General features: G+C 41.0%; 1 protein-coding gene across 1 annotated transcript in view; it reads right to left on the bottom strand.

Annotated features, from left to right (window-relative positions):
* trim62.1 (tripartite motif containing 62, tandem duplicate 1) overlaps positions 1 to 22,612 on the bottom strand; it is a 33,560-nt gene that overhangs the window by 8,947 nt on the left and 2,001 nt on the right. The window contains exon 3 of the mRNA XM_083939659.1: positions 2,741 to 2,836. Within this exon, the coding sequence (XP_083795785.1) occupies positions 2,741 to 2,836 (96 nt within the window). The remainder of the gene's footprint in view (positions 1 to 2,740; positions 2,837 to 22,612) is intronic.

Raw genomic sequence — 22,612 nt, 5'->3', positions numbered from 1 at the left:
TAAGACTAAATTATGGGTAGTACAGGTGCCGGGTTTTATCCACAGACTGCATATAAAGATGAACGTGGCCTACACCGTCTCTAACAACAAAATTAAGATGAAATATCTAAGATACGGGCGCAGCCATTTTGTAATTTTGGAGCACAGTCGGCACAGTACTGATTGAAAAGTGGAGCCGCGGTATCGACATCCCGCCCACACACTCGCCTGAGCAATCGCAAGTCAATGACAGCGGTTTAGTAAGAATATATTTTGAAAAACTAGACAAAAACATCTTCCAAAATGTAGCACTTGAAGTTTATTTGATCATTTTCATGTACTTGCATGATTCTTGCACTTTCTGGTTGAATGCACCAATTGAAAATTGTACTGAATGTACTGTAATGTTAAAGTTGTCAATCATGACAACACTCCCCGTTTTCATAGAATCAAATAACTAATAAAACCAAACTCATTAGATAACTGAAAACATCAGCATGATAAGAACTTCCTAAAATGACAAAAACCATCTTTGGGAAAAAGTTATGTGACATGTACTTTTTTAATACTTATACTAAATACTAATACATGGGGGGCGCGATTGAGGTGTTTTGGCTTTACTTTTGGGGAGCTGTCCATCTTTACACACGGTAGATGGTTTCGCTCTGCTACATTGATTTTTTTTAACTGTCCATTGTAAATCTGACAATGTTATAGAAGCGCAAAGACTTCCCTGGTAAAATAAAGGGAAGATGTTTCATTGTCAGCTACCTAAATGCATCAGAGATCAATGTAGTGCGGCTCTCTTCCTGGCAGAGCACTTTGTGCAAATGGATGGAAATCAAATGAGATCAGCTCATTTCCAGTGAGGAGTGGGGGGCGGCTGAAAGGCCTGCATCTAGCAATCAGAGTGAGTCGATGGACGGGCTGAAATGGACAGAGCCGGGCTCTCTCTGGCAGAAAGATAGACGAGCTGTGATGTCCAACAACGGGTACGAAAACAGGACAAAGAAGAATGTGCTACTTAAATGACAAATAACGCTGACGGCTGTAACGCCGTCTCTCCCTGGTCAATAACTTCAGTGTCACTACGGGAGACAGAAGAGATGTGTGTTGAGGGAGTCACATATTGAGTAGATGCCCATGGTTCACTGATTAAAACAAGGTGTTGAGATCAAGCAGCCGCTCAATAAACCGATTTTACGCGTCACAATTTAACTGTCAGTCGAAATCAGTTTGGAAGAAAAGATGGATAATCAGCGACTGAAAGACACATTAAACAGACCTGCCCTTTATTTCCTGCTCATTCAGACATTTTTTTTTATTAGAACTTGTCTTCCTACGTGAGGATTACTGTCTCATTAAGATGCTTAAGATGCAAAACAAGGATGTCTTGCAATATCCACACGGTCTGTTACGACCGACTTCCGATGGCATTTGTTGGTGTAAAATTAATTATTTGTTAAATCAAAATGGGAATACTACTAATTCCTTTACTTGTTTCTCAATTAATTGTTGTAAATGTTAGAAAATAATAAGTAATGATCATCACACATTCCTTAAGCCGAACATGATGTTTGTTTTGTCCAACCAACAGTCCAAAATCCAAATATTAGAGTACTGTTATTGAAATTGTTTAATACTTTAAGATGTTTTTTAAAATAAGCAAAAATGCCAAAACTTCACAGGTTTTGACACCTTAAATACGAATGTTTGCAGATTTTTTAAATATTCTATAATATTAAAAGGAGTAGCTTTGGATTTGGAACTGTTCATTAGACAGAACAAGACTTCAAATAATTTCCCCCCGGGGATTATTAAAGTATTTCTGATTCTGATTCCGACTGAAGATCGTTTCAGCTCTTGACATGACAATTAGTGCTGAAACAATTGGTTGAGTAATTGATTACACTACACCATCTGTGTATCCAGCAATAATGGCAAACAATCCCCCTGGTTGCAGCTCCTGAAATGTAAAGATTTTCTGCTTTTCTGTCTCATTGTAAACTGAATATTTTTCACTGTTGGCGGGAGGAAGCGTGACTTCACCTGAAGGGCGTCACTGTTGGCCCTTGTTGGCTGTTCTTCTGCAGATTCAGCATATTGAATTACCCACTTTGAGCTTAATTTTGGCTCTTTAGAAACCTGTGGGTGACGTCACAGAGACTACGTCCATTATTTATACAGTCTATGGTCTTGAGCCGTGTCTTCGGTCTTACGGTTTCCCATTCTGAATGACATATACAGACTACTTCATAAATAGTTTTAACGCATCTGTTTTTGTGTTTCTCTTTGTTTTTATGCTGATGGCTTGTCTTCATTTGTTTCAATGCATTCTATACACTGCTTTTGATGTTTTTTAAAGCTCTTTGACTGGCTTGATAGTTACCCACTTCCATCCATCAATGTGGGTTTGTGAAGCTCATTGGGGCATGTAATGCGATTTTGGACTTGACTTGACTACCGGCGCCCACTAGTATGAAGAGTTATTTCCTTTTTACGCAGGTGCAAAGCGCACGTTCTAGTTGGTTGTCGGCTGTAGTCTTTGGGATGTCCAGTCTTTGCCGCTTTTTGGGCGAGACACAGGTGACGTGAGGCGACGCAACAGTCTGCTTTTGTTGCCACTAGTTCTCTGAAGTCAGCTTGGTGTGTCACCTTGTGATGGCTATCTTCTGACATTTTTTCTAAACTACATAGATAAGCCATATGCAGCTGAATGATATGATGTATATGGAAATTGTTTTCTAAAAGGTTTCTGTACCTTGGTCTCAGTAAGTTGTCTTTGTAGGAGCTGCAGGGCCTCAGTGTGTCCCTTCTCACTGTCCTGCAGGGTGGCCAGCTGCTCCTTCATCTCCCTCTGCAACACAACAAACAACAGGTCAACAACTAGTGGAACTAAATGTAACAGAAGAATACATTCAATTATTCTTGAGATGCTTAAAATGTTCCACTTATTTGCTCAAACAATGTCTCAAAACAGTCAGTTACATACAATAATAGTAATATGTTTGGCAGGCGTATATTTCTTTAGATCTATTCTATTTATTGAAATAGTATCATTTGTGTAACAGCTCTCTTTGCTCCAGAAAGAGGCAGCAAAGATTTAAGGCTCAGCTACAAAACAAGCAAGGCAGATGGAGAGTGAGATATGAAAGAGATAAAAAAGAAATCTCTGGAGATGTTGGGCTGTGTCAGAGAAAAGTGGGTCTCATCTCTAGTCAGGCACACACTGGCAGAACCTGCACCCCTCAGCCACCTCCAAGTCTCTCCACCGCAGGAGAGAGTTCAGCAGATTACCTCATTTAAGTAGAGACTTGTTTATACAAACGTACCAGACACAAATAATAGCTCTGCACTTTGTTAATCAGTACTTGGGTGGTGTTTTTTTAAAACTGAATACATAATGTGGAATGAAAAAGAGACACTGAATTTCAAACTTTCTAAGTGATTGAAGGAGGACAGATTGCATCATGGACCTGACCTTGAAAATTTAGACCTTACTCTTGAAGTAAAGTGCCTGAACCACTGCGGCTTTTAATGTGGTGACTATAAAAACCTGACAAGCCTTTTCGGTGGTAAAATAGCATTCTGGTAACTAGAGGAGCTGCTCATTAATACAAGTTGTGGGTTGACAAACTAAATTTAATTAAAACAAAACAAACAAACTGAACATCAGGGGAAGAACCCCATTACACTGTGATTATACCTTTTGCCAGTTTCAAAAAATGCAAACCAAAAACTGGGCCAACACAACGCAGCTGTAAAATGAACAGAAACTGTGATTTGAACCAAAGCCTCATACATAAAATGACAATACATGTGTGGCAGTAAAAATTGCATCATTGCCTTTGCTCTGATTGAGGGGGAAACAGACAATTGAAACAAAGGAAAACAGCCTGGCACAAGCCTCATTTATTTCAACCCCCCATCCCCCGGTAAGCCACCCCTGCTGGTCTCTCTGCTCATGTAACCTGTGTGTCACCTCCCCTATAAACCAACTGCGGCAAAAATCCACCAAATGGAACTGTCAGCTTAGCGGGGCTAATAAAACGACCATCACTCAGCTACTGTGCTGAAATAAATGCCAGAATAGATCTCCTCTGACAGGAAAAATACATAATTTAACCATCTATTCTAGAAGGAGAAAAAAGGTACTAGCAGAGAAAAAAATTTATTAGAAAATCCTTGACCTCGATAATTAGCTGCAAAATTAAAAAAGGGAGAATATGTGGGCCGCTGAAGATGAAGCATGTTTCCTTTCAAGGACAGAAACGGTGGAAAACAATGGTTGGTGCAGAGGGGGAGCATGACTCTCCATGCTAATGACAGGAGTGCGGCAGGCTCAGCAGGCTCTCCGCCTCATCACTATACGCTTGTCTGCAGCAGGTCAAAGGCCACTCCCACACACTGAGATAGACCAACACTGACAGACTGGCAGAGAAAACATGCTCCTCCACTCTTCTGCGGCACATTGTCTGACTGACTGGTCACAGAGGGGCAGCTTTAACTGTGGCTGCTGTCACACAAACAGATGGATGCAACAACATGCACCCACACGTCTCTGAAAACCCCAAATCCTCTCCAGAAAGTTTTTTCCAATAGACTTCTACACATTGTCTGGGAGTTTTTGCAGTTTGTAACAAACTTGATATACTGTAGCCTCACAACTCTGAATAGGACTTGAGCTATCCGCAATGCCGTTTTCTGGGACCCCGAGCTACGGTAATAATCAACAGCAAATATTAAAGTCTTTAGCCGTTCTGCTGACATGGATGGCAAAGTGCTGCAACATGTGTCTTTTGTTTTAGTTAAAGCAGGCATTTGTTTTTAAAACATTATCCAAAAGGTTTTATGTGTTTTATGCATGTTTTTGGTTGAGGGAGGTCCTATCTATGCACCAAAATAACACCTTGCAATTTTTCTTATGGATAAATTATAGACCTTTATACAGTAAATGCTCATAACAATAGGCTCCAAATCCAAGACGCCAATTAAAAAGTATAAACATAGTACAATAATGTGCTGACAAAAGGTATTTTGCAGTTTGCCTTTACATTTTGCATTTTATCTGAATCTGAAAATTGAAAAACTGAATACCTGAACATAGTCAGGTCCAGCCCTGCTTGTCGCTAAAAGGCTTATGGAATTTAGGCAGGCAAAGCTGCATCTTACACACAGCAAAAATATTAACATTGGTGAAATCATCTTTTTGCACTTCACTGCCCTAAACCTCCTCCATAACCTTCAATTACATAATCCTCTTAAATCTTCCTGGAAGCAAAAGAAACGTCCTACAGTATACGTAGTATGCTACAGATTGACATTTTCTGTGATGACATTTCTAGCAGAAAATGAGAAAAAGTCACAGCTGTAGTGTCCATTACTACACATGGGTGAGGAATTAGATCTGAAATTGATTCACTCGAGGAAAAGTGTGCATGATGGCAAACAAACTATTATTATTTGACAAAATCAAAACAAACAAATACTATGACAGGGAAGTTTGTGTGTGTGTGTGTGTGTGTGTGTGTGTGTGTGTGTGTGTGTGTGTGTGTGTGTGTGTGCAGTCAGCGTGCAAGTGTGTGCTTTTTTTGTTCTGTGTGGAGCTCTCCTGTCCATTGCATCTGGCAAACACAAGTCTGACATGACATTTCCCCAGGACGTCAAGTTGCGGGAAATGGGGGTCATGGCTGGGGGATTATAAATCTAAAATTCATTTCATCCTGCTGTCATTCCCTTCTTCCATTTCCTCTCCTGTCAGGTTAGCAGCTCTGGTAGATATACGAGAAAATTAATGAAATAACAGACTATTAGAGCCTGAATCCTCAAAAATCTGCATGTGACTTAACATTTCTCCAACTGTCCTTTTAGTTGCGAGCTGGATTATATTCAGCAGTTCGTAAAGGATAGAAAAAAAGCGGTATTGGCTTTAAACTGCCAGGTCTGATGAAGAGGCGAAAACAACAAAACAACATGTAGCATCACAGCATGAATAATAAAAAGCCTAGAGGATGGAGAACTTCCTCTTACACACAGACAAGACTAGCTTTCTGCGATATTCATTTCACATGCACTGATGAAAGGGAAAAAAACACAACATAAATAACAAAACACACTAGCAACTCATCTCCTTACTGGAGGACATTACTTAGACTTGTAATTAAAGTGGGATCCCCTTCTTCTGCTTATCATTAGACAGGGAATGCAACCTCCACCAGAGACCGAAATAACTCAATGTATTGCAAGCGATCTTCACAAGGACAGTTTGGCATAACCTTCGTCGAGCTGAGGGTGTAATTCTGTCAGGTAGCAGACAGGGTGGGTAAATAGGACGCCAGCCAGGAACAAAGTCGTGAAGACACTGCTGCTATTACAGTGAGCCAGTAAGCTTTATGGGACTGTTGTAATTTGATATGGACTGGGTCTTAAATATGTCATCCATGCCCCGCTGACGACATCCGAGGCTATTGGATATTACAAGGGAAGCAACAAGGACGACTCTACTGTTTTTCCTTAATGTTGAGTATTTGTAGGGTCAGTGTGACGTAAATGTAGTCTGCGAAGGTGCATGCAGACCCCTATGTGATCATGTGCACTTATAGCAAACGTGCCAATGAGAAGAAGAAGGTTTTGGAGAGAGGTTGTGCCAGGAGATCCACCTTTACGCACATTAATGTTGATTCGTATTTAAAGGAAGACAAAGACAGACAAATGGCGTTAAATGATGTGGAAATGTGCATGCATCAACTGTAGTATGAATGAACCATTTGCCATCCACACGGCGTAAAAAAGGAGGGTCAAGGGACCAGTTGAAAGTAGACTGGTGCACAACAGACAGATTTTTAGGACAGTAGATATGATTCAAGCATATATTCAGAACTAAAGTGTCATTAAATACATCCGCACATTGTTAGCTTTTAAGATAGAGATGCATAGCTTTTATTTATGCAAGAGCATTTGGTAACCATGGTAACAATTCAGTCATTCTTCATATATATATTACATTATTTATATATTTTCATTTATATATATATATATATATATATATATTGGTCCATTCTGGACTTGTTTCAATATTCTTAGCTTCAAGGAACTGCGTAACACGTTTTGCAGTGTGACAGGGGGCATTGTCTTGGCTGAGTGGGAGACAACTGCAGTCAGGGTATGCATGTTGGTGAAGGAGGTTCACATAAACATCTGCATTCAGCTGCCATGTAGCTGTACAAGAGGCCCAACTCGTGCTGCAGAAAACATCCCCAAAACCATCACACTTCCTCCTCCAAATTTAACTGAACACACTTCGGTTCAGTCTTTCCCCAGTCCTACGCTGAATATAATGTTTTCCATCAGACACAAATAAACTGAACGTCCTCTCATCACTGAAGTCACTCTGGACCAGTTCTCCTCTGTCCACACAACATGCTCCTCAGCAAAGACAAGTCTCACCTTTTTAGTCTTTCTGCTGATGAGAGGTTTGGTCACTGCAGAGACACTGTGTGCAGAGAAAGATCCTTGCCCTGTTCAGCACTGAACTGACAGCAATTCCAGCTGCAGTGGTGAACAGATTCACCATTGAGTCTTTGCATAATCCTGTCCTCCATCCTTCTCGTGCACTTGTTGTGGACGACAACTTCTCTTGCAATGAAATTTATCTTCTTTGTGTAACATTTCCTAATATTCACTCCTGCTCATAAACAAGTGGAAATTCTGTGATTCTGTGAATTATTAATTAATAAAACATCAAGAGAAAAAATTAAATGTCAACATGTCATTACTAGATTCAGCTGAAATTAAACATGACACACAATGCAGGTTATAAGGGAAAGAAACCAACAACCAAACACAGGAAAGAGCGAAGATAAATAATCGGTCAGTGGACCAAAAGGAAGTTGAATTCTATGAAGTGCTGCGTTTTTTTAATTAGGGTACAGATTCTGGGAGTGAAAAATAAATAAATAAAACCAAGAGTGCACCGTGCAGGCCATTTCATCAGTAGATCGGCCTGATGAAACGACAAGACTAGCCTGTGCGTGGTCCTGTGCTCGCAGTGAAAGGACCCTTTCACAGCACTCAATGCCAAACCGAATGCAGTCTGAAGACACGGACACAGGGAACGAGCTAACAGCAGACCTTGACAAGCAAATACTGATGTCACAACCACAGGAAAAAGAAAAAAAAATTGCTGTGATATGAGCTCTATATTCTGATGTGCAAGATTTTCTTGCACCTCTGGGAATATAACATAAGGTGTAAGCACACAGGCTTTCAAAACATCTCAGCCAACAGAGGCTGATTAAATGTGGGCCAAAGGATTTGAGACCAATCATAAAAATATTTCACCTATCTGTCTGGTGTGAAAGACCCTCTGGCCCCCGGGGGCAACCAAAACAAAGCTTGTGAAAAGGAACAAAAAGGCAGAACAACAAAAATGCTGTCTAAGGCTGCGAACTCTGGTGTATTTGTTTCAAGACATCAAATGGAGCTCAAGCTGCGCCTTATATCCCGCAGCCATGTTTCCTCTAGCATCAGCAGAGCCTGCAGCCTCTCCGGGGGCTGGCTGAGCTCAGCCAGCAGAGCAGGCAGAGGCCAGCTGAGCTGACTGTGCAGGACTGGCTCAGAAGTCTGTTGGACAGAGACACTATTCACCGCCAACATCCGTCCTAGAGAGACGGAGGCAGCCTGAGACAATAACAACCTGTACAGTAGACAGCACAGGCTGTGGTACTTTCATTTCTGGACCCAATTATTTTTGGGCTGCAACCAACCATTAATTTATTATTGATGATAGTTTAGACTCATTGGTTTAATGCTAAAAAACATTACAAGACTGATTAATCGATGGACATAAAATGAAATGAAAACAAGTTTGATAATTGATAAACTGAATGTCAAGCTGCTTCCAATTTCTCATTTGTAAATAATTGCTGCTTTTCACTATCATGACTATAAAACAAAAATATTTAGGCTTTGAAATGTTGGTCGGACAAAAAAAGAAATTTGAAGACCTCAACTTGTGCTCTGGAAACTTGTGAAGGGCATTTTAAAATAATTTCTGACACGGTAGTCTATATAATGTCATAAAATAGTTATAGAAATTAAACACAATCAAAAACATTGCATTTTGTCTCACTTACTTAGAGTAAAAATAAGTATAATAATGAATATAGTATAATATTGAATTCGCTGAAACCAAGAAATGTTTTGCATTTTTGCTTGATAAATGATTTAAAGATGTCACAATGTCAATTTCTTGTTATGTTCCATGTTCAATTCCCATGAAAGTAAATTCAGCTGAAAACTTTGTAAAAGACAAAGTCAATTCATCACATGGCTTTATTAGTACTTTTAAAATATATCCACGGCTACAACTGCAGCACAATATTTCACAGAAAGAAGAACCTATCTGACAGATGAAACAGGTCTCTTGTGACTGATTCTGGGTCAGATCACAGATGACCCCCACATCTACTACATCCCTTTTACAGGAAACATTTGGTAAAAGTAGTGTGGCTGATTGGAAGCGCTGAAGCTGGCGGCCTCCTCCAGTTCTCTGAATATAGGGCACGTCATGTAAATGATGAATGCTCAGAGGCGGCTGCTCCACTTCACAGAGTATGTAAATGTTTTCCCCACAGACATGAATAGCTAAGGAAAATAACAAAACAACACAGCATGTTGGCTTTTAATATTTTTATCCTTACAATGATTTATGGTGTTTGACTTGCTGACAAAGGTCCACACACTGAACTGAGGTGTGTGGTATCACCATGGCAGCAAAGTTAGCTGGATGTGTAAGGGCTTTAAGCACGACAAAGAGCCATCACTGTTAAGTTTGATAATGTACATAGTGCAGGACAAGTCTTTTAAGAGGAACAGGGGGTTTGTTGCTGGCACCAAAGTGGAAATCTGAGAAGTGTGGAGCGATAAGAGCGGGCCTGCTGTTCGCAAAGAGTCACCAGCTTGACAGAAGCCCCTCAGGGCTTCACCAACCGTCCTGAGGCTGTTACAGCAGACCTTATTTCTATAGAGCTTATTAAATAAGGAGTTTGAGGTATACATGTATATACAATTTTCACAGCCAAAATTGGAAATTTACTTGACAGCAGGTTTAAATGCTTACGGGCCTAATATGGAATACTCTCACAACAGCAACCAGTTTCAACCATCTCTGGAGAGCTATCAATCAACCCTGTCAAGAGCAGGATGCTAATCTTGGAGACAGCTATACATCATCTCAACAGGCAACCGATGAAAGAAAGAAAAACATTAAGGTAACAAAAAATGACTTCCTTAAGGCCTGAGAGATTACAATCCAAAACAAACCACAAGCTCCCATGAATCACCGGCATCTGCAATTATCTCTGAAGAAGAGGTCGTTAGTAAAACTAGTTTAAGTGGCTTTACTCCGAAGCTGTGCAGCAACCGGTTCAGAGTAGAGAGCCAAAGTGAGATGGCAATTTCCAGTTTCTGTTCAAGAATGTTTTTTTGCCCATTTATATTCATATAAACAGATTAATAAGAAACAGAGCCTTTACTCAACAGTATGTTGTGTGTTTGTTTCCATGTCTAGAAAGTAGAGATGCACTGATCCAGTTATTTCTGATCAAATCCGATACCGATACCTGGGCTGAGCGTATCGGCCGATACCCGATACCGATCCGATCCTACTGTTGAATGAATGAACCGCATACCTTGCCATGTGAGTGAAGGCATCAGGCTTGACATAAACATTTAGCCTTGTTAAATAAAAGGTAACAAATGAACACAGATATAAATGTACTTAATATTATTTATTAACACATAAAGTGTACATTAGCAGCTAAAAATGCAAACAGATATTTTAAAATGTAATATAAAACTCCAGTGTTGCAAACATAGAATTGAATTGACTAGATCGCTGTAACTGTATTGCTTTGTATAATATTAATAAAAAAGAAATGACTGGATCGGAATGTTCTATCGGCCTCATTCATCCGATATCCGATTCGGGTATCAGATCCGTGCATCTCTACTAGAAAGATCTATAATCATTCATTACACAATATTTCTGTTTGAGACACGTCAGGTCAGGGCTCAACACGAGAGGTGAGCCCAGTAAGTGGTGAGTTCAGACACGTCTGTAACATCTGGACAGAGAGGAGCGAACACTGGAGAACAGGGTCGTCAACTACATTTGTTTAAGTGCCAGAAATTTTCTAAAGCAGACCTTGCATTTTGTTTAGTTATATTCTAATTTCTTTTTATTCTTATTTCCATAAGTTTTCAGCTTTTTACGCGTAAATGTATTTTCACTGTCACTACACCTTGAACCGTTTCAGCATTCATACAATGTCAAAAGTTTGAACTGCAAAATTTCAGCAGCGAATGCGCCGCCATTTTCTTCAGTTCAGTCTTTTATCGTTTAATTAATCAGGGGTCACTTTCCAGAGTGGATTATGCCCCAATCAGACAGAGGGAGTTTGAGCAGCCTGTGGTGGACTTTTGTAAGTGTTGCTGAGTGCCTTGGGTTTTTGCAGGGGCACCCTGAATGCCTCAAATTGAAAACTTTAACACATTCACATCAAAACAACAGTTAGGCTGAGAAAGGGTGAACGGGGTGGTTGCCTCACAAGAACAGAAAAATGTGTCTGATCGGGTCCTTAAATAAGCTATATTTGGAAGCTCTGCCTGGCTATAGAGAAACCAAACTCACATGCAGGCATAACAACACAGCTGAAAAGAACTGCCTTTCCTGCTTACACCATCATCTCTTTCCTACTCCACAGTGACTTCACTCTGAGGACACGACGGAGTAAACAAACCCTGAAAATGACCCCTGGATATGTTCGACCGCCAGCTGATTTTCAACACAACCAAATACAAGCTTGTCTCCTCTTTTAGAAAAAGCTTCTTAGGATTAGTCAAACCTCTAATGGTCACTAATAGTCAGCATGTATAAAACCGTGTAGCTTGTGGGTCAGACGCACAAATCACCTTGTGAAAAAGCATGACATGGTTGCATGCCAGCCAGCACCACACGGCAGGGATGACAAACAGATTTGTTTGCCGCTACTTTGCCTTAGCGGCATGAGTGCAGCTGGAAGCTCTTGGGTTGTGTATACACTATGCAGGCGTGATTGCTACAGCTCGCCAGGAGCTCTGTCTGACCAAATAAAGTGTGGGTCTGCTTCTCTTTCACGCAGTCCCGTCATCAAATAAATATTTGGGATGTAAGCCTCTTTTGTCAAGTCAAACTGTAAAATAACCGACTGTTTCTGCAGATGCTGGCTGGCAGTACATTGCAATGAATTGTAGACCTAGCCTTCAGTCAGATCTGCATGCTATTAAATCCTCTGATGATTTCCAATAATCTATATATTGAAGCCTGGATCATTATTTAAAAACAAAAAAACCCACTGCAAGTTTCAGGCACAGCTCGAGCACAGAGCAGGAAAAAAATTTGTTTACACTTAACGCATGTCTTGTTTATGCAGTGTTGACCAGTTTCAACCCACATTATAAACAGTATAGGATTAAGATCAGTCTTTAAGAACACACTATCTCTGTTTTACTCCTAATTATAGGCGGGTCAAGGCCATATGCAAGCAAAGCAAAACAGATAAAATAAAGAATACAGGGTAAATTATAATTCAATACTACAGCAGACAAAGTAGTTCACCCTTTGAAAAATGTACAGCAGGGACTAATAAAGTACTCTCCATCTATCTTAAAGCTAGTTTCTCTTTCACTTGCTTGAGCCAGATGATTCATTTTTTCCATTGTGGATTGTTTTTATTGGGCTCACTCATTAAATGTGCATCAGTGGCGAAGACTGCAAGGGAAGCTCAGCTCCCCCTAAAATGTCACCCAAAAAAAAGTGGTGAAATCTGTACTGCTGTGTGTACATTGCATTGACTAAATACACGCTAGAAAGCCTTCATCTTTTGTTCAGAATCAGCTCCTTATCACAGGTAACCAGCGCAACTTCCTTCTAATTCACCTCACAGCACCACAGCAGTTTACACAGCCGGACGCTCAGCTTCTACTGACTTCAATGTGGAAGCGTAGAGCGGGTTGTTCCACTGCAGCAAAACTAGACTCTCATTGGATAAATGCTGGGCTTTGTTCCGCTCATCGGACGCTCAGCGTCTCTGGGGGTCTATGGGGCAGTTGGCTGGCCCGGAGGCTCGGCTTCTGCATGATGATTGGATGAGCTGTCTGAGACGGAATCGTTTTTTGATCGACAGCTAAATGAGCGAATCAGCGTTCTTGAAAAATAAACATCCAAGTTTTTCATTGCTTTGTTCTGAACTTCCGCTTCTCCCCCCGTCACTCACACTCACAGGCGGTCAAACTTCACCGTAGCCTGGCGAAGCAGCTCCAGCTGGGCCAAGGCTGTTTAAGCAGCCTAGCTCTGCTGCCATTGAGAGGACACTGGTCAAGTCCCTGGAAAAGACGCCTAGTTAGTACGACAATGTCACAGATCATTTTCTTGAAAAGGAACGAAGGGTAGAATTTATATATAAATAAACAAACACATTCATGATGTAGGCTGGAAAAATGAGCTTCCACTCCCTGAAAGACCAGCAGCCGCCACTGATGTATATCTATTACTGTGCTCGACAAAGATTTCAGCAGTTAGTCATTTTAACTAAGACAGGACACAGGAGCTTATCTTTGTGAAAATTACACTGCTCAAATCCACCCAGTAAAGCAGTAGATACTAATTTAGCTTAAAGTATGGACAGAAAATCCCATCGTCTCTATATTCACATCAACATATCATGGCAGATTTTAAAACAATGTGAAAATCACATTCGCTCCATGTTTGACTGAATGTTTGAATGACTGAACAATACAAAAGAAGCTAAATCTTTTCATCCTTGTCCTGTTTCAGTTACCACAAAACTGACACAGCCAAGTTACTCACCTCAAGAACCCTGTTCAGTCTCCTGTGGTATTTTAATTCAGAACGATTCCCTTCCTATTTGTTCTTATTCACATATTTTCTGTTTCTGTTGTCAGACATCTGAATAATCTCAAAACTGTGCAAAAAATACACATTCCTCTCTAAAAATAACAATATTGATATTTGGGGCTAGTGTATCGATAATCTATCGCAAAGGAAGTATTGCGATACATTGCTGTATCAATATTTTTGTCCTACCCCTAGTTTTGTGTGATCACAGTTTTACTAATTCACATTATAATAAAGTTTCAGATTTATTCTGGACTCGGTTTTCAAAAAGCTCTATCTTTCGGCGTCAAAAACATTGACTTAGCGTGGATGAAAGGCCAAAAATAAGGGAAAAAGATTCTCCTCTGCCCCTTGTTTGAAAAACAAGCCTTTTCTTTAAAACCACCACTGAGGCATGCCTTGTATTTCAACAGAGTAGTTTTCTCTGTCACTTCAATAGACGAGAGTGCCGATAAGACGGATGTTCTTACTTGACGTTTCCTGATTAAAGCTGTAACACTTTTCACAGCCCTCTAAACTATCTGACAGCTTACACTTCTAATGCTTGACCAATGCTCACTTGTTTAACAGCTGCAGTTATTGTAAGTCACAGCTGATAAGAGCTTAAATGCCTAAACCATAAACAGCTGCAACAGGGCAGGAAACCTCTGTTAATGTGCAGACCGGGGAGTGATGATGAGTGGAAGAACCAGGGTGAGTACAGACAATACAGCTGGCTGCTCCCCGCTGATTAGCCTGACCCTGTATGCACGCTAAATGCATTATGGGAAATAAACAAGCTCTAAGGATACCTAGCCAGAGAAACTTGAATTGGCCATACATCACATTAACAGGCCATTTAGGAGTTACGGCGTTTAAAACAGCTAATGGTGATATCAGTTATTATGCAGGCCAAACCAGGGCAGTCATGCAAAACTTTTATGTACTTTCATTGGATGTTTTCCCCTTCCACACATAATCATAAAACTGGTTATTTAACTATTTATCCTATTTACTCTGACAATTACACAAATGTTTTGCAAAGAACCATCACTTAATTCGACAACAGTTCCCTAATCCCAAAGTTAAGCCTGCCTGCTTATCAACCATCTCCTGTCCCTCCGCACCTGGACTGTGGCGAGAATCACAGGTTTATAAGTAAATGGAAATACAACTCGACTCTGTCATTTAGACAAAAGAGGGTGTTTAACAGGTAAACATCTCAAAACTCCTTCTCTCTCCCCCTCCCAGCGACTTATTAGCTCAGGGAGCAGGTCAGACCTGAGAATGGCTGATTGGAGGCTGTAAATGAGGACTCTTATCAGCAGCACGTCTAATTAAATCATCTGCAGCAACTCATGGACACAGGGAATTACAGGAGATTACAGCCCGGTCCAGCCATGCCCAGACCCCCAGAGAACAATGGCCTGTAATCTGTCTTAATTCCCCAGCTAATCAAGCAACGCAAGCGCTCAGAGTCTCCTGGCTGCAGCGGCTGGGTACAGCAGTTCACATCCAGCCGAAATATTAAACTGACACAGACACAACTATAAAAAGGCAGAGAAGCCTGAAAAATGGCGCTGCGACAGCTCACCACTCATAGATTTTTTTAACATTTAAAAAAATCTGAAAATGTCTCAGCCCAGAAACCATCTTCCTTAAACTCTCATTTCATATTCACCCCATTTTAAAGGCTATCCTGCCTCTAAGAGAGAAAAAGTAACATCTTTTACTGCCTGGTGTTTTTCATTTAATGAAATCTTTATAGTGGTGTCACCAGTGTGCAGGCAGCTCTCCCTACTGATCTGCCTCACATTAGGGAGGCCCAGGCTCAACATTAAGCCTCATTTTAAGCCGCAAAACTTTAAGGACAGCACTTCCCCTTTCATCCACTAAGATGACCACTAAATCTCTTCTCTCCAGCAGTGATGCTTCCTCTCCCTCTCTGGCCTGCCAGACCAGTTACAGCACGCACGGCACCTCTGTGACCTACAGGTTTAACTGGCAGACCGATACATGTCTGACTCCTGATGTCATACAGGTACAATGGATTCATTTATAATGAATCATGTGGACAGAGTCACGTGTGGGGGCTTGTGTAATTTCCACAGAAATCTAAATACACTTCTGCTACCTCTACAGTAGCTATATTTGAGGTTGTGTTATTATAATCTTGCTAAGCAGATAAACACTCAGCTGCCACTCAGTACATTTCTAAAAATTAATTCATTTTGGGGATATCTATATATCTATATGACTTATGGGACTTCTGCGTGTGGCAGCAATATATATGTAACATAAATTTAAAAAAGAAAAGATATGGAGACTAAAAACAAAACATCTGAAAAGTTACATTTCAGCCAAAGACGATGTAGTCACAAGTTATTTTCTAATTTGAAAATCAATTAAATTATCAAAATCAGAAGCACAATTGGCGATTCTCCCATTTTCAATAAATTATTTAAAATGTGGCCATGTGATCTCAGTCTGGTACATAAAAAAAAAAAAAACATGCAGCCTTGAACCGAATAGTGAATTTGGAGAATCGTGAGAGCCTTAATCAGATGAGAAAGAGAGGATGCTGATGGAAACAAAAACTGGCAAATCAACTGCATAACTCAATTATTTTGTATTCTGTGTGCTATTGTAGTTTTACTGTTTTATTTTGGAATATCACTCATTTGACTTTTAACTTAATGGGAAGACTTGTGGTCATAATAAAAATAAAAATAAAACTTTTTTTGAGGTTTCTCCTGCAGCTTCAAAAGATGCCTAGGAGGAAGTGGGAAGGTACTCGATGGTTTCTAAGAATATCATTAGTGTATGTTCTACTGGGAAACACCTGTTAAGCTTAACATAGGTTCTTAAAATGGGCTTTACGATCATCTTAGCTGTAAAATACTTTGGGAAATGGGCTCTGGTCTCTTTGTACCTACAGTTTTAAGCTGTAAAACATCTTTTTACCTGCATGTTTCCTGCCCTCCATTAAACTACAACACATGTCAAATTGCAAAACAGACTTTGACTCCTCTAATCAAAAGGACTACTGTACAAAAAACCCCATTTCTAATGCACAACAGATGGGGCGGCCAGAGTTAGAGCGGGTAGTGCGGGTCGTCCTCCATTCGAGAGATTGGCAGTTCAATCCCCGGCTCCTTCGGTCCTCATGTTGAAGTGTCCTTGGGCAAGACACTGAACCCCAAATTGCTTCTTGTGCTGCACATGGGAGTGTGAATGTGGTGTCCACTGCCATCAGTAGGAATGTCTGTGTGAATGGGTGAATGTGACAAATAGTGTAAAGCGTCTTGAGTAGTCAGAAGACTAGAAAGGCGCTATATAAGTACAGGTACAAGTCCATTTACCATATATCGACATCTACCTCACTTTACTACAGCTTGTGTCAAAGTAATCGTCTAAACAAGACAAAATGTTAACTGTGATGGATTTCTACAATCAATGCAGCTGTTTACCTGCTGATCCAATAAACATGCAGCCCGGCTCCGTCCTGCCTCCAACATAATCAGTGGTATCAGTAATAAGTGCAGCACAAGCTACTGCGTCTCTCTAGATGAGGATATTATTCCAGTACTTCCCTAATCGAACATGGCTGTTCCGTCTTTCCCCATGGCTCATTTTCCGCATGAACACAGCCTCTCTGCCTGACCACCCTGACTGACCGCCAAGCTGGACAAACTCATTTGTTTGGGGTTGGGTGGGTTGGTGCGAAATTAGCAGGGTAGGGGGACTGAGAACAAGCTTCCTTAAAAGAATTGGTTACCAAACAAGATCTGTGGCTTTTAATAAAGCACATACCTTTGAAACAAGACGATTACTGAGAAAGAGGACAGCACAGGAGAGGAAAAAAAGAGATGGAGCTGCTAGAGGAAGGGAGAGCAGACTGAGGCGAGCCACAGGGGAGATGGCAGCCGTGGGTGCCCTTGAAATTGCCTGACTCATTACTGCAGCAGCACGGCCATGCGTGGTGATGGCAGGATCTGAGAGAGCTCTCGGCATGGCTCTGACAGTCTGAGAGTGAAAGGCAGCCCTGTTTTTAAACCACCAGAGGAACACTTCAAAGGCTGGCACGCTCGTTCTTCCTTTTCAAACACCACCCTTCGTTACAGCGAGGCAGATGAGAAAATGCTAATAAGTTTTCATGATTAACCCCCCTATTTGTTTTGTGACAATGAGGGAATAAGAAAGTATAAAACTGGTGTTAATGGAGGGCAGCACAAAGGTGCATGTGGACACTTTTAGTGACAGGTCTATGTGGGTGACTCAACACCACAGTGATCATTTAATTCTTCAGCAGCATGGGCTTTAGACGAACTCAGATCAGCATTACTGCGCAGCTGCCTGCTGCTATACCATCTACGGTATCTATACGCTGTGGAAGTTAAGTCCAAAAATATGCATGGGTAACCAGGGGCCAAAGCCTTATTTCCCTTCTTGTCTGGTCTTACATCGCTGTCAAGTAGAGCGGAAACATGTCCCAAGGGCGAGTAGACAGCTGGATGGGTCCTTCGAGCCCTGCAATACTGCGGTCGCACACAGCCCACTGACAGCCTCGATCATCACAATTAAGGCACAGTGGCTGATGTGGCTTCCACTTTGTCCTCCGCAGGAGTTGACTGCCAACTTTAGGCCACAGTGGTGTGATAATAAGTGCACAGCTTCGTCCAGCTCTAATCATGGTTACAGCGGTCGAGCCACCATCTATTAAAGATGGCGCCAGTGCTCCAAGTGTAGCATGACTGAGGGAGGGAACTGTAATCTCATCACCATTAACCTTGTTGCCTAAAACAAAAGGAATCATTTCCCAGAACATAAAAAATGTACCGTACAGGGTGAACGATGTGGCACGAAAGATAAGAATGTCGGGCTCTCTGGTTATAGCCTCATTTAACGAGTTCACAGTAAAACCAACAAGCTAAAATAATTTAACAACAAAGTAACAGGATTACAATGATGAGACTGCCTGGTGTGTAGTAAGAATCAGGAGATTTCTACTGCTGATTGAAGCTCATTTTAATGTTTTAGCTCAAGAAGTTTGAGATCTGAGATGCTTTAATTGAAAATTGCATTTAGAGTGCTTTCTGCTCCTGTATATTACGTTTAAAGAGTGTTTCATGCCGTCCAATGTGACGGGTGGAATAAAACCCCTACTAATCAGAATGCATTAGTTCCCTGGGAAATCTCCGCTCCCTGAAGCGAATGGCAGAGCTGCAGACAAATCCTCCTCGATCCTACCTTAATGTCCTTTATGTTGAGAAATATACGCAAGCAAGCAAGCAATTATGTGTTGGCTGAACGTTTGCCAGATGTGCGTGCGTCACCCTGCAACGGCCGGGTGCTGCTGGATCTGTTTATGCATTACAGATTTGGATGCAGGAGTGTTTACTGGAGGTAAGGATGCAAATCAGCAGGAGGTAGAGCTCTCCACACGGTAACAAGTCTCGAGGCCTGAGGTCAGCGGAGTGACATGCCAGGCTAAGGAGATTATAGCCTGCCACAGACTAACCAAAGGCTGGCCTCATCAGTGGACACTGGCCAGGCAAACACACTGTCAACACATAGTTGACATGAGTGGTGCTGTGACATAACAGATGAGTGTTGTGTATCTGAACCTTGTGGGAATCTAGTCTGTAAGAGAATATCAAATCTAAAGGTTCTGAAATGTGTTGCGACAGTGAATTAAATCTTAATAATTTGGCCAACACACAGCAGTTCTGGCTCAAGACAGACTACATTTTATTTTTATGTTTTCTGTATTTCCTCATGGCGGCTCATCGTCGAGTGTCTACTTTTGATGATGAACTTAGATGTAGACATCCTTGTAACTCTGATTATGAAACACCCTTAATCATCAGTGTTCTGTTGTCCAAAGGTTAACAACAAGGCGATGGAGGACGTGTCTGTGTCATCCTGCTCCTCTAGTAGCATGGAGGGGTGAAAGGATGATGTAACTTAAAAGCAAATGCTGCTGCGAGAATCAACTGTCCATGAACCATTATTACTCACTTCGGTGTGGTTTGTTTTGTTTTGTTTTTTTCCACATAACAAAATCAACACAAGCCGCTGAAGCCCTCCTCCCCCCCTCTTTGTGAGTTCTTGTTAAAGAGGAGTCACAGTCCTACATGAAAACACAAATTATGAGTTATATCCCAGTAACAGAGGCAGATGAGAGGGAGACACATAGACACTTAGAATCAGAGACATTTTATGCCAATCCCAAGTGCCAAAGTGTTAAAGAATTCAGCACAAAAAACAACCATCATTGGCTCTCGACCTACCAAATCCCCCCCTTCATCTACAAACTTTCCCACCCTACAAAACCTCCAAGGTTCATTTTAAAAGAGGCCACCAAGCTGGCACGGCATGTACCCCTCTGGCCCAGCTAGTCAAAACACTGGAGCTGGTTGCTGCTGCTCTTTAACACATCCTCACCATGTTGTTTCTGCACTTTAGTTAAGCATTTGTCGAGCATGCTTAAAGTGACGTTTGTGCCTGCAGGCAAAGATCTCACACATTCATTTTGATCTGACACATAGCTCTTGTCTGCTCTCTGGAAGGAAAAAAAGAAATTATAAGTAACTTGTAAGTTGACTAACACCACAGTGTTACTTGCAGGGGCTCCTTAATTCAAAGAATACAGTTCAGTTACAGAAGACACACTCATAAAATACACTTTGTGAGCTCAAACGAACGTGACAGAAAATAATTGCAACACCATCTGCTGCCTTGTACTGATGTTTATGTTTGTCTGGTAAGATGATGAGACGTTACGTAACAAACAACCCTACTTGTAGATCTAAAAAGATGTGCATGCCAAGCTCATCACTGACCGCTTGTTTCAGATGGGATGGGGCCCCTATGTGCTCATACTCTCTTTCAGTATTGTAGATCTGGGCAGCCTCCAAAGCTCCAGCCAGAGTACAAAATGCCAGACCGCTGTTGTGAAAAGAGCTCAAAGCAGAGGGACCAAGAAAAGGGAAACATCTTGTGCTGGGCCTAATTACTTCTGCTCCAAGATTACACGGCTCTGACCTTTCTCATGCTTTCAATGCAGAGCCTGATTGGAAATTAAGGAGGACAGCATTGCTAATCACTGTGTTGTTATTTATATTAAATGCAGAACGCAGAAGGGTGCCACTGTCACTCTGTACTCACTGTCTTACTATGTTTACATGTAATCTACTGATTGAATTAATCATACTTGTTTTATGTTTGAACACTCTCCTTACAACAACCTCAATAAAGTTGCGTGGTTACAAATAAAACAACCCTAAAAAATAATAGTTAATATGACGATATACGGATTTCTGCCATATCTCCCAGCCCTAGGTCCGTGTAATGGGTCATGTGTACATAGTGTACAAAGATGCCGGTAATGTTGTCAATCAGATACGTCCACTGCCATCAGCATTTTAGTTAAATAACCAATAAGCAATTTAAGTATCTGTCCTGCAACTTAATTTTCAGTCAACATAAAAGATGAAAGAAGCGCCCGCATATCTGCATAATCTTATCAGGTATTTTTCTGGCTATTTTTCAGCCTCTGGCAAAGAAAGACAAGGTCCCAATTCTTAATCCATCTCACAAAACTCTGACTGGCTTTGTTGTTTATCCAACGGCAGTCAATCAGCACAACACTACACCCTGAAAGATGCCGTCAGCTTTTGAGATCTGTAACTTTTGTCCATTAAAAAAAATGAAAGGGAAAAATCCATAAATTCTGTCTCAGTATTTCTGCATCAGATGGTGTTTATAATTAAGCGGCAGTCTCCAAATAAATCTGATCACGGATTCAGAGTAGTGAGAGCAAAATGAGCTTACCGGTGTCAAAGATACACTTTGAGAAGGGTGTAAGAGGTCAGTGTAATGAAAAGTCAATCTCATTCATATAGCCTCAACAGCAAGGGAGGACTTACAAAGTAACATTCAAAGTAACAGTGTCTGTGGCATTTTAAAAATGCAGACCCACAGCAAAGATGATAGGATAGCCTTAATAATCATGGCATATGATAGCATCAATGTTATGAATCACCAAAACTGTGAAACCAAAAGCACAAATTAGGATTTTGTGACATCCAGTGCGGCCTCAATGTTGATCTGAGCTGCAACGGGAGAGTGTAAACCCTTCAAAGCTGCATAGCAGAGTCGTAAAAATCAACACTCTGGTCTGTTTCTTATCAGAAAAGTTCCCCGTGCTGTCTGCCAAGAAAACTGGAAACTATATGTTTTTATGGTACATAGAACAATTCTCAATATGTACATTGGTAGCAGACATAAGAAATGAGACAGACTACATAACGTTATAGATTGGAATGTGTTTCTTTGCATACTGGAGCAAAGGAGGAACAGGATTAGGAGCTTTGTTTCACAGTTATTGGATTTTGGCTCTGTGGGAATGGAATTATCCAAATACTGAGAGGAGAGCAAACACTGACTGAACCATTCCCATTAATGTGGAAAATATGACTCAGTGTAAACACATATGACAAATTAACATAAGCTTCACGAGGACGCTCACATGTACAAAGTCTTTATCTAAGATGCATGTGTGGCACATTATTACCAGTGTTGCATTTGTTTCTGTAGATTTTATGAAATAGTTCAAGAATTTTAAAGTGTAATCTAAAATAACCATTACAGGCCATATATAAAGGCAGGTTTGACATTTATTCACCACGTACA

The sequence above is a fragment of the Echiichthys vipera genome, assembly GCF_963691815.1.
Source record: "Echiichthys vipera genome assembly, chromosome: X".
Taxonomy (NCBI): Eukaryota; Metazoa; Chordata; class Actinopteri; order Perciformes; family Trachinidae; genus Echiichthys; species Echiichthys vipera.
Note: the sequence above shows the minus strand (reverse complement) of the source record. Positions and strands in the feature narration are given on the sequence as shown.